This window comes from Molossus molossus, unplaced genomic scaffold (genome assembly GCF_014108415.1).
Source record: "Molossus molossus isolate mMolMol1 unplaced genomic scaffold, mMolMol1.p scaffold_m16_p_16, whole genome shotgun sequence".
Lineage (NCBI taxonomy): Eukaryota > Metazoa > Chordata > Mammalia > Chiroptera > Molossidae > Molossus > Molossus molossus.
Genome location: NW_023425351.1, coordinates 11,663,085 through 11,675,978, shown reverse-complemented (window position 1 = coordinate 11,675,978; position 12,894 = coordinate 11,663,085). Strand labels below are relative to the sequence as shown.

At 44.2% G+C, this 12,894-nt stretch overlaps 1 protein-coding gene across 1 annotated transcript in view; it reads right to left on the bottom strand.

Annotated features, from left to right (window-relative positions):
* Nucleotides 1-12,894, bottom strand: part of RGS20 (regulator of G protein signaling 20) — a 155,586-nt gene that overhangs the window by 7,931 nt on the left and 134,761 nt on the right. Inside the window, 1 exon segment of the mRNA XM_036264117.1 lies at nt 62-296. Coding sequence (XP_036120010.1) covers nt 62-296 — 235 coding nt within the window.

The window sequence follows — 12,894 nt, the reverse complement described above, 5'->3', positions numbered from 1 at the left end:
ATGCTGAAGAATTACTTTTAACCTTTGCCTCCTGGGACAAAACCTTTTGATAGGTACATACCTCTTTAGGAGAAAGAATAGAAATGTAGTCTTCATATATTATCCTTGCCTTTTCCTCAATAATGCTTTTATTGGCTTCTTTTTTCAGTTCCTCACATGCCATCCAGAAAAGCATATTTTCTTCACTGAATTCCGTTCGGAGGAATTCCCGGAAAGCATTCCTTCCCGCTGGAGTGAGCATTAATTTGTCGAAGGACTGTGCCCAGGTGCTGACCTCTTCCAGAGTAGGAGTTGGGCTTAACAGAAACCAGAAGAAAGGGAAAAAGGGAGCTATGTTAGTGGCAGTTAATTTGCATTTCATCACTAGAAACCTGTCTTTTCCCTCTCTGAGAATGAAAATGTGTACTTATGTCCTTTGAGGAAGGGCAAGAGCTGCTTGTTTCCTTAAGCCTTTCGCAAAAACATGCATTTGATACGTGCAAATTGTTTAGCTGGATTGCATGGCTACTGCCCAAATGCTTGCAAGCCAAATTCTAGAATAACTGCTGAGCCCATACTTGTTTACATCTAGGCACATCCTGGAAAAGTTTTTAAATTACAGAAGTAAAGAAGAATCCTATAATCATCTCTGTAAAAACTCCCCAGTCACATGACAGACTAAGTCAGCCCTGACCACACTGACTTCCAGAATAGCAATGGGGCCGTGTCTATTTAGGGTTTTTTTTTTTTCTTTTTTAATCCTCACCCAAGGACATTTTCACATTTATGTTCAGATAGAGCGGGAGGGAAAAAGAGAGGGAGAGAGAGAGAAACATCAATGTGAGACAGACACATCAAGTGGTTGCCACCCACATGACCCCAACTGGGGCCGGGGACAAACCGCTACGGAGATACATGCGCCTAGGGGGAAACAAACACAGGACTCTCCGGTCCGCGGGCCGATGCTCTAACCACTGGGCAAAACTGGCCAGGGCTAGTATTTTTTAAAACTCAAAAGAGAATTTTAAAGTGGAGAAAAGAATGTAAGTTATACAACTGTAGGTTATGAAGGGTGACAACAAAAACGGGTATTTATGAAATCATCATTTACCTTACGAACCAGGCCGTCATCAGCAGCTGTGTTCGTCTTGGTGCTGTACTCACACACTGCTCTCTGACCCCAGCCCTGAGGGAACCACTCTTCTGGATTTTGGGTTTTCCCTGTTCTAGCTGACTTTTCACTTACATTCCATTATATTGAGGTCCGAAAACACAGACAGATCAGTGTCTGTTTAACAATGATCTTTATTTTTTTTTTTGCCTTACCCTTTTCCCCTTAGTTTCTATGTATGTATGTATTCCTGAACAATATATTATTTTAATTCTTTTTCCTTTTTATTGATTTTAGAGAGAGACGAAGGGAGAGGGAGAGAGATAGAAACATTGATGAGAGAGAACAACGATTGGCCGCCTCCTGCGTGCCCCCCACTGGGGATTTGGCCCACAACCCTGGCATGTGTCCTGAATGGGAATTGAACCAGTAACCTCTTGGTGCATGGGTCGATACTCGACCACTGGGCCACACCGGGCGGACTTATTTGAATTGTTTTAAAAACTTTATAAAAATAGCTTCTGAAACTTGCTTTTTTCACCGTACACTGTGTCTAAGATTCACCCATGCTGCGCTATGTCTCCAGAACAGAGTTCCTGGCCAGGATTCATCTCTAATTTTCCATTCTTGTACTGTCCTTGGATTTTGGTATCACTGTTACACTGGCCTCTTAGACACTGGGGTAGTCATACAAGACTTGTTTAACCTTAGAATGATCAATTCCTGAAATGTTTTATGTAATTAATCTGTAAAACCAACTAGATCTAGTGTTATTTTGTAGGAAGGTATTATTGGGTTGAATTGTGTATCATAAAAAAGACATGCTGAAGTCCTAGCCCTCAATATTTCAGGATATGACCTTATTTGAAAATAGATCTTTATAGACTTAATCAAGGTAAAATGAGGCAACTGGAGTGAGCCCTAATCCAATATGAGCGGTTTTCTTACAAACAGACAGGCACACAGCAAGGGAAGACAATGTAAAGATACACAGGGAAAAGACAGTCATATAACTGGCAAGAAATATCTACAAGATGAGTAATGCCAAGGATTGCTGGCATCTTCCAGAGAAGCCAGTAGAAGCAACGAAGGATTCTCCTCTAGAGCCATCAGATAGTATGGCCCTGCCGACACCTTGATTTTGGACTTCTGGACTCAAGAAATGTGTGCACTTCTGGCCTCAAAAAATTAAGAAAAAAATAAAACAGAGAGATCCCATGTACCATTTGCTGCCCCATTCCCCCCATCACAGTAGCTTACAAAACCATAGTACAACTTCATAGTCCTCCCAAGTGATGCTGACAGTTGAAATCTGCTTACTTGTTTTTGTGATTCCATCTTTAATTGGTTAAAGGTTTCTGAGACAATTATTTTATATTTTATTATTAACACATAACATCTTTAGTCCTTTGGGCTCTAAATCCAAGTATTGTCTCTACTTACTGTAATTTGTGGTGAGTTGTTTCCTTTCAGTTTAATGATTATTGGTTGGTCTTAATCTTTGGCAAAGTGAGAGTTGAAACTGAGGATGTTGATAAAGACACGACAAAGAAAGAAAACTACAGGCCAATATCCCTGATGAACACAAATGCCAAAATCCTTAACAAAATAGTAGCAAATTGGATCCAGCAATACATCAAAAAAATTATTCAACATGACCAAGTGGGATTCATCCCAGGGATACAAAACTGGTACAATATTTGCAAATCAATAAATGTGATACACCACATAAACAAAATGAAAGATAAAAACCATATGATAATATTAATAGATGCTGAAAAAGCATTTGACAAAATCTAGCACCCATTTCTCATATAAACGCTCAGTAATGTGGGAATAGAGGGATCATATCTCAACATAATAAAGGCCATATATGAAAAACCTACAGCTAACATCATAATCAATGGGCAAAAACTAAAAGCATTCCCGTTAAGAACAGGAGCAAGACAGGGATGCCCACTTTCACCACTCTTATTCAACATAGTACTGGAAGTCTTAGCCACATCAATCAGACAGGAAGAAAAAATAAAAGGGATCCAAATTGGAAAGGAGGAAGTGAAATTGTCATTATTTGCAGATGACATGATATTGTACATAGAAAACCCTAAAGACTCCATAAAAAATCTACTAGTTAATAAATGAATTTGGCAAAGTAGCAGGATATAAAATTAACCAATGGCATTCTTGTACACCAATGATGATGAACTCACAGAAAGAGAAACTAAAAAAGCAATTCCAGTTACCTTTGCAGCAAAAAAATTAAGATACCTAGGAATAAACAAAGAAGTAAAGGACTTCTTCACAGAAAACTACAGTCATTGAAAAAAGAAATAGAGGAAGATATAAAAAAGTGGAAGCATATACCTTGTTCATGGATTAGAAGAGTTAACATCATTAAAATGTCCATATTACCCAAAGTAATCTTTAAATTCAATGCAATCTCCATCAAATTACCAATGAGATATTTCACAGAACTAGAACAAACACTTCAAAATATCATATGGAACCAAAAAAGACCCCAAATAGCCACAGGAATCTTGAAAAAAAAAAAAAGAACAAAGTAGGAGGGATCACATTACCAGATTTCAGATTATACTACAAAGCCTCTGTAATCAAAACAGCCTGGGCCCTGGCTGGTTTGACTCAGTGGTTAGAGCGTTGGCCTGCAGTCCGGAGAGATCCGGTGTTCACTTCCCACTAAGGGCACGTACCTCGGTTGCAGTTTGTCCCCAGCTCTGGTTGGTCGTGCGGGGTGGGCAGCCACTCAATGTGTCCCTTTCACATCGATGTTTCTCGCTCTCTCTCTTCCTCTCTCTCCCTCCCACTCTATCTGAACAAAAAAAAAAGGAAAAATGTTCTCAGATGAGGATAAAACAAAACAAAACAAAACAAAAATAAACAACCTGGTACTGGCACAAGAACAGGCAGACAGATCAATGGAACAGAACAGAGAACCCAGAAATTGGCCCAAGACAATATGCCCAATTAATATTTGACAAAGGTGGCAAGAGCATACAGTGAAGTAAAGGCAGCCTCTTTAATAAATGGTGTTGGGAAAATTGGACAGCTACATGTAAAAAAATGAAACTAGAACATCAACTTACACCATACAGAAGAATAAACTCAAAATGGGTAATAAACTTAAATGTAACTCCTGAATCCAAAAAATTAAAAAAAAAAAAAAAGTTAGACAACAAAATTTTAGACATCATATGTAGCAGAATTTTCACTGATACCACACCTAAGGCAACAGAAACAAAGGAAAAAATTAACTCATGGGACTACATCAAACTCAAAAGCTTCTGCGCAGCAAAAGAAACAATCATCAAAATGGAAAGGGAACCCACCATATGGGAGACCATAATTGCCAATGATAAATAAGAAATTAATTTCCAAAATATATAGAGTACTCATACAACTCAACAAAAGGAAGACAAAGAACCCAATTAAAAAATAGGTAGAGAACCTAAATAGACACCTCTCCAAACAGGACATACAAATGGCCAAGAGACATAGAAAAAAATGCTCAATGTCACTAATCATTGGAGAGATACAAATTAAAACAACTATGAGGTACCACTTCACACCTGTCAGAATGGCTGCCATCAACAAATCATCAAACAACAAGTGTTGGCGAGGGTGTGGATAAAATGGGACTCTAGTACAATGCTGGTGGGAATGCAGATTGGTGCAGCCACTATGAAAAACAATATGGGCCCTAGCCGGTTTGGCTCAGTGGTTAGAGCATCGGCCTGTGGTCCTGAGAGACCCGGGTTCGGTTCCCGCTAAGGGCATGTACCTCGGTTGCAGTTTGTCCCCGGCCCTGGTTGGGTTGTGCGGGTGGCAGCCACTTGATGTGTTCCTTTCACATCGATGTTTCTCTCTCTCTCTGTCTCTCTCTCTCCCTCCCACTCTACCTGAACAAAAAATGGAAAAATGTCCTCGGGTGAGGATAAAAAAAAAAAGAAAAAAGAAAAACAATATGGTATTACCTCAAAAAGTTAAAACTTGAACTGCCATTTGACCCAGTGATCCCACTTCTAGGAATATACCCTAAGAAGCCTGAAACACCAATCAGAAAGAATATGTGTACCCCCATGTTCATAGCAGCACTATTTACAATAGCTGAGATCTGCAAACAACCCAAGTGTCCATCAGAAGATGAGTGGATAAAAAACCTATGGTACATGTACACAATGGAATACTATGCAGCTGTAAGAAAGAAAGATCTCTTATCATTTCAGATGACCTGAAGGGACCTGGATAATATTATGCTAAGCAAAACAAGCCAAGCAGAGAAAGACAAATATCACATGATCTCACCTTTTGTGGAATATAATGAACTAAACAAATTGATGAACAAAACTGACCCAGAGACATAGAGGTAGGGTAGAGACTACAAACCCCAGAAGAAGGGTCTTGGGGGGGAAGAGATAAACCATAGAATTTATATGCATGTATGCATGACCAATGGATATAGACAACAAAGCTGGGGAAGGGGGGGGTGTCAATGGAGGAAAAAGAGAAATATATGTAACAAAAACAAATTAATAAAAATAATTTTTAAAAAAAGAAAGAAACTGAGGATGTTTTATTTTCTTCAAAGATGTGTGTTTGCTTCTTCTGAGATCTAGAATGAGCTACTGACACGTGACCATTTCAGACTCTTTCAGATGAGATCAAGGCTTCACCCGGACTCTGTTTCAACACTGCCCTCGCCCCACTCCCCACCTGCCCTCAGACAGAACCTTTCTTTCCTGTGTTTAGCAGTCGTGACTCAAAGTTTTGCTTTTTATTTGGTTTGGTGTTTCAGGTACTCTGTTATTTTTCTTACTTTCTGTGAGCCCAGCAATGTAAAAACTTTTAGATTTATGCAAAATCTGTTGTTCTGTATTGGGAAGTTCCTCAGATTATCTACTCTGACACAAGGCAAAAAGCTCTCTAGTTTTGAGGGCTAAAAGTTATATATCCAAGAATTTGCTGTGTAGGTGTTAGGGCCTGGGAACCCAGCTTGTTAACAGAGGCTGTGGTTCAGGACATGATCCCGGAGCTGGCTGCACAGGCGCAGACCACGTTACCATTATATAAGCATGACACAGCAAAAGCTTAGGAGGCATGTGCCACACGGTGCCTCAAGCACTGCCCTGTGCTGAGGATCCCACCACACAAGTTTATAAAAGCTGCCAGCTGTATTGAATAAGGCTGTTGCTGCCATTTTTTGACCACTCCTGATGTCGACTCTGCATGCGTTCTTTACTTTGGGTATCTCACAACCAAAACCCCCTGGAAACCCACGGTCTCTGACACTTGGTGTAGTCACCAGGATGAGAACTAGAACCTGGGACACACAGCCTTCAGGAAGCCCTGGCGGGCTGGGGGTGGGCTATCAACGAGGACAAAGTCCAAGGGCCTGGATACTCTGTCAAGTTCTTGTGTGTTGTCTGGTTGGGTAAGACGAAGGTCATGCCAGAGCCAATTACAGATAAGATACAGGCCTATCCCCGACCAGACACAGTGAAACGGTTGCAGACATGCTTGGGATTGCTAGGGTTCTGGTGAACCTTTATGCCCCATTTAGCCATGCTGATGAAAGCCCTCCACTGCATGGCCCAGAAGGGGGAGGCCCGGGACTGGTCTCCTGCGGTGGAGCAAGTGTTTCTGGCCACGAAATGGGCAGTGGTCCAGGCCCAGACACTGCGAGTGGTGGATCTGGCTTTGCTGTTCCTCCTGATGTACAGGTGGGTGACTCGGGTTTGGGGGTTTGGTTGGGGACTTTGGCAGAAACAAGAAGCTTGACAGAGTCCTACTGGGTTTTGGTCCCAATTGTGGAAGGGAGCTGAGAGTCATCACTCCCTCACTGAGAAGCAGTTGGCGGCCGTGTGCGCAGCCCTGTTAGGACAGCCTTGTCCTGTCACAGTGCAAACCACGTACTGGTAGAGGGGTGGTTACGGTCTTGGGCTACTCGACCACGCACAGGGGAGGGGGGGGCAGACTCCCACTTTGACAAAGGGGAGCTTACTTGGAACAGAGGGCTCGGTCCTCTATCATCCCCTTGACACAGGAGCTGCACTCCTTGCTGGGACCTAGACAGTTTAGGGCAGAACGGGGGGAGCCCTCTGCGGAGGTGGAGGAAAGCCGCAGCCCTTTGAGGAGGGAAAGCCTCCCCCTCCAGCAGATGCTTGGTAAACTGATGGTTCTTGCCGAGGCCAACCGCCAACGAGGGAGGTGGTGGCCCTGCAACTGGCAACAGATACCTTTTGCTATGATACAGGAGCCCGATGTTCGAGCCAGTGGGCCGAACTGAGAGCTATGTGGATAGTGTTAATAAGAGTCTGGCTGTGTGCATGTGTGCACCGATAGCTGGGCGGTGTACAGAGGCCTAACTCTATGGCCGCCTCGCTGGGCAGCCCAAGAATGGCTTGTAGTCCATCGACGCCTGTGGGAAAAGGATATGTGGCAGGACCTGTGCGAACGGGGCCTGAAAGGAGGAGAGGTAATTTACCTTGTCAGGGCATAGCGCTTGCAGGCCCCTGGAAATGATGCAGCAGACACACTGATGTGTGTGTGAGCCCTTCTCGGCTCTCCAGAACCAGCTGCAGTGGCTGCCTGGCTCCATAAGAAATTGGGTCACATTGGTGCCCGAACCATGGGCTTGGTGGCCCAACGCTGGGGCTTGCCTGTAACTAGAGCTAAGCCCATGCGTGAGTATCCATGGTGGGATACTCGAAGCGAAGATGGTTACTGCTGAAACTGGCGCAAATTCCCCGAGGAGCCCAACCCTTACAAAATTGGCAGGTCGATTCCATTGGACCACTGCCTCAGGACCGAGGGGCACGGTGTATTAACTGCCAGTGACACCACTACAGGCCTTGGATTTGCCTTCCTTGTGGCCAAGGCAGAACAGCCTCACACCCTCCAAGCTCTGGAGTGATTGGCAGCTGCCTATGGGAGGCCCCTGGTTATAGCCAGTGATAGAGGAACTCATTTTACAGGCCACTTGGTCCAAGCCTGGGCAAGGGACAATGACATCGAGTGGCAGTTACTTGTTCCTTATAGATCCAGGCCACAGGTATGATAGAAATATTCAATGGGCTCTTAAAGGAAAAGTTACTAGCCCTAACACCACATTGGAGGCGCTGAAAAAGACACCTGCCCATAGCAGCGAGGCTATTGAATGAACAGGCTTGGAAAACAGGTAAAGTCCCCCTGGACAGAGTTACCAAGGGTACGACCTGCATACTATGGGTGTCACTAACTTAAAGCCCTCCCTGAGTGGAGGTGCCATTATTTTAGCTGCTTCCACAGTGGTGGCTCCCAGATGCGCAGAACAACGGATGTGGCCTTGGCAAGTGAAAACCTGTGAGCCCTTTGGATAGCTCTGATACAACCCTGGGGTCAAGGTTTGGAAAAAGGGCTCTCACTCACAGCCTGGTTAGGATGCTAGCCTCTGACAGTATGGGCCACATTGCCTCCTGGAGGGAAAGATTCCCTCTTGCATGGTGTGCCAGCCATTCACCTATGGCCCATACCTTTATATTTAGTAAACATAGTAGAGGAACCCATGCCCCCTTCGCAAGGACTACAGGTGTGGTATCACCGGCTGGGAGGGGCCCCTATACAAGCTACCATCTTATCAGAGGATGAGCAGGTAGCATGCATCTTGCCAGAGGGTTGTGACTTGCCAATGATGATTTCATTATCTGCTTTGTCTTACTGCCCAGGCTGACCACTGGGAACAGTTTGCTGTCCTGGGTGCCTACCTTTGCCAAGGTGCACAATGTGTCACATTGCTGGGTCTGTATTGAGCTCCCATCTGACACTTTAGGCGGCCTTCCCTGGTGAGTAGCTCCAGCTACGCTCAAGAATTGGACGACCCTCTGCAATTGGAAAGCGCACAGGTGCTGAATGGAATGCCCGTTGCCAGGCTATTGAGACTCTTTTGCACCAGACTTAGCACAATGAACCCCCCTTACTTGGGGAAGCTGTATACAATGGTTGGGGGTGGATGATGGAGACCCATATGGAATTATTGCAAATATCTCCTTCCTGTATAGAGCAAGTAAATTACACTGTCCCTAACTGTAGAGTAGACTGTATCCACAAGGAATTGTGTCAGAATATCTCCCATAGAGAGAATACCAACTAGTGGTGGGATGAAAGGAAATTAGTGGGTACTAAGTCTACTGACTTTTTGCCAGGTGATGCTCTTTGGATCTGTGGACGCTATGGATGGCCCTACCTTCCCGCCTACTGGATGGGATGGTGTACATAGAGGTGTCCCTTTATACAGGGCTGCCTCACACCCACCTTAACCCAGAGACCCACTAACTGGGACCCCGTTTATCAAAGATGGCACCAAGATAAAAGAGCTGCCTGGTGGTTCTATCCCCTGGCTTTGTTTATACTTGGGGGTGGGACAATAGCTGTAGAATTGCAAGTAGAAGCTTTGGCCCAACATAGAGCCCAAGCCATGACTGTTACTCGTACATCCCTAGCTTTGCTGACAGATGAAACTACATGTATGTGTAAAGCAGTGTTACAGAACAGGATGGCCGTAGATCTCCTGACTGTGGCACAGGGAGGAGCTTGTGCCCTTTTGCATGTTGAATGCTGTGTTTATATCCCAGACCATCAGCAGCAGATACAGGAAGCCTGAAAGAAATGGATGCTGAAGTTTCAGTGATGCAGGTTCTCCACGAAGACCCTCTGACACAATGGTGGACCAAGCTGGGGAATTCCTGGAGATGGACCCTACTGCGTCTGGCAGGCCTTGCTGGAGGTCTCATAGTTCTATGCTGCAGCCTGTATTGCTCTTGTGGGCTCTGGGTACAGGGAAATGCTTTATGGGTCAAGCCCCAACACCTCAGCCTGTAGAGGGTGGAGTGTTCGAGCTCAGGAACCTGGCTTGTTAATAGAGGCCATGGTTCAGGACATGACCCTGGAACTGGCTGCGCAGGTACAGACCACATTACCATTATATACGCAGGATACAGCAAAAGCTTAGGACGCATGCACCATGACTGTCTCCTGCTGAGTGTCCTGCCACAGAGTCTATAAAAGCCCCTAGTGTATAGAATAAGGCTGCTGCCGTTTGTTGACCCCTCCTGATGTTGGCTGTTGGCTCCGTGTGCTTTTTTTTTATCCCCACCCAAGGACATTTTCCCACTTTTTGTTCAGATAGAGTGGGATGGGGAGAGAGAGAGAGAAACATCGACGTGAAAGGGACACATCGAGTGGCTGCCATCCTCACAACCCAACCAGGGCCAGGGACAAACTGCAACCAATGTACATGCCCTTAGTGGGAACTGAACCCAGGTCTCTCTGGACCGCAGGCCAATGCTCCAACCACTGAGCCAAACCGGCCAGGGCTTCGTGTACTTTCTTTACCTTGGGTATCTCACCACTGAAACCCCCCTTGAAACTCCCAGTGTTTAACAGTAGGTGACTTGTCCTATTACATGAAGGTCATAGAAAAAGCACACACATATACAAAGATTCACAAGAATATAGAATATAGAAGTAAATTCTATGTTCTTTTCTTGAAATTACATCTTGAAGAGGAATTACAACTGACCCAGTACTGCAGCATAAATACAAAGCTCAAGACCAGAGAAAGTAGTTCATAGAAAGAGCAGTCAGCAGAGAAAGTTATCATAGGTATCCAAACAATAGTTTCAAGTTTGGTTTCAAAGATAGATTCAGTTTGTAAGATGGATCCCATTTCAGCACAACTGTGAGAAAATATAGAAAAAATTCCTTTGAGGATATATAAAAACTGTTGATGGCAGTTAGTGTATCTGGAGTTTGGGATGAGTAAGGTCTGAAATAAGGAGATTTAAGTTTTTAATGTAAAATTTTGTATTATTTGATTTTTTATTTTATGGTGTGTATTTAAGTTTTCTTTTTTTTTTTTTTTTTTTTTTTATCCTCACCCGAGGACATTTTTTTTTTGTTCAGATAGAGCGGGAGGGAGAGAGAGGAAGAGAGAGAGAGAGAAACATCGATGTGAAGGGACACATCGAGTGGCTGCCACCCGCACGACCAACCAGGGCCGGGGACAAACTGCAACCGAGGTACGTGCCCTTAGCGGGAACCGAACCCGGGTCTCTCTGTACCGCAGGCCGACACTCTAACCACTGAGCCAAACTGGCCAGGGCCTATTTAAGTTTTCTTTATGAAGAAAGTATTTTGTATAAAAACATAAAATACAACATTAGACCCTGGCTGGAAGACTCAGTTGGTTGGAGCATTGTCCCATATTCCAAAAAGGTTGCAGGTTTGATTCCAGGTCAGTGCACATACCTAGGTTGAGAGTTCAATCCCCAGTTGGGGCACATACAGAAGACAACCAATCGATGTTTCTTTTTTTCTCTAACAATCAATTAAAAAAATCATCTGGTGAGGATTTAAAAAATACAGAAAATTAGTTTTCAAAGAAAACGTTTTAAAATATATTTTAAAAATAATTTAAAATATTAACTTAGCCCTGGCCGGTTTGGCTCAGCGGTTAGAGCGTTGGCCTGCAGTTCGGAGAGACCCGGGTTCGGTTCCCGCTAAGGGCACGTACCTTGGTTGCAGTTTGTCCCCGGCCCTGGTTGGGTCGTGTGGGTGGCAACCACTCGATGTGTCGCTTTCACGTCGATGTTTCTCTCTCTCTCTCTCTCCCTCTCACTCTATCTGAACAAAATATCGAAAAATGTCCTCGGGTGAGGATAAAAAAAAAAATATATATATATATATTAACTTAAAATAATCTATATAAAAATCCTAAATTCTCTTTTAAAAGGGTAATTAAATTGGTGAGACTAAAATGGTACAGTCATCCCTCGCTTCGACTTTCGCGGTTTCACTCTATTGCAGTTTTCTCAAATATTACTATACTATACTATACTATACTAGACTATACTAGACTAGACTATACTATACTATACTATACTATACTATACTATACTATATTATACTATACTATTCTATACTATAGTAGACTTGAAAAAAGTGCGACAGAGTGAAGCCACGAAAGTCGAAGCACGAAGTGGCGAGGACAACTGTGTAAATGAAGAATCCTACTTTGGAGATTCCAGACTGGTGGCAGAGTGAATGGAAGCTACACAGACCATCTCCCAGGATCAAACTGAAATTACAACAAAAATAAAGACAAATCGTAAGGAAAAAGCAACAGAAAAGCAGTTTGGAGGACCACATAACCAGGGACACTGACTCAATCCTGGTAGGCTTGCCAAGATGCGAGAGCGGGGCTGGGAACCCACAGTCAGCAGCGGCCTTAGCTATGAGCAGCGCCCTTGGGTTAAAGGCCCAAGCAGCTCAACAGCACAGAGCTGGGACAGACACTAAAATAGCCACAGCCACTCACCTTGGGCTCCAGCAGAGGGAGGGCAGATTGGACTGGAACTGTGTGGGGACACTCGGGATTTGCAGGGCACTTTTGCTGAGTTTCGGCCACGCAGGACTGAGGTCACCTTACTCCTTCCTAGGGCTCTGGGGAGAGGCAGCAGCCCCTCCCTCAAAGATTCAACCCCACCCAGGTGGCCACTGAAATGCAAATTGAGGCCCATTGACAACCAGCATCTGCCCCACCCTCAGGAAATCCCCTTATGCTGAGCACCTGAGGGAATTTTTCATAAAACTGAGAAGCTAAGGCTCTTCAGGTAACTGCAACTGATAGCCTCCAGGCAAAAAGCTAAAGGATAACTGTACCATCCCTGGACTAGCAACTCTAATCAGGAAGTAAGACTTGACAGTGATGTTTAACACGGGTCCTCCCTGTCTCATCAAAACCCAGGAGA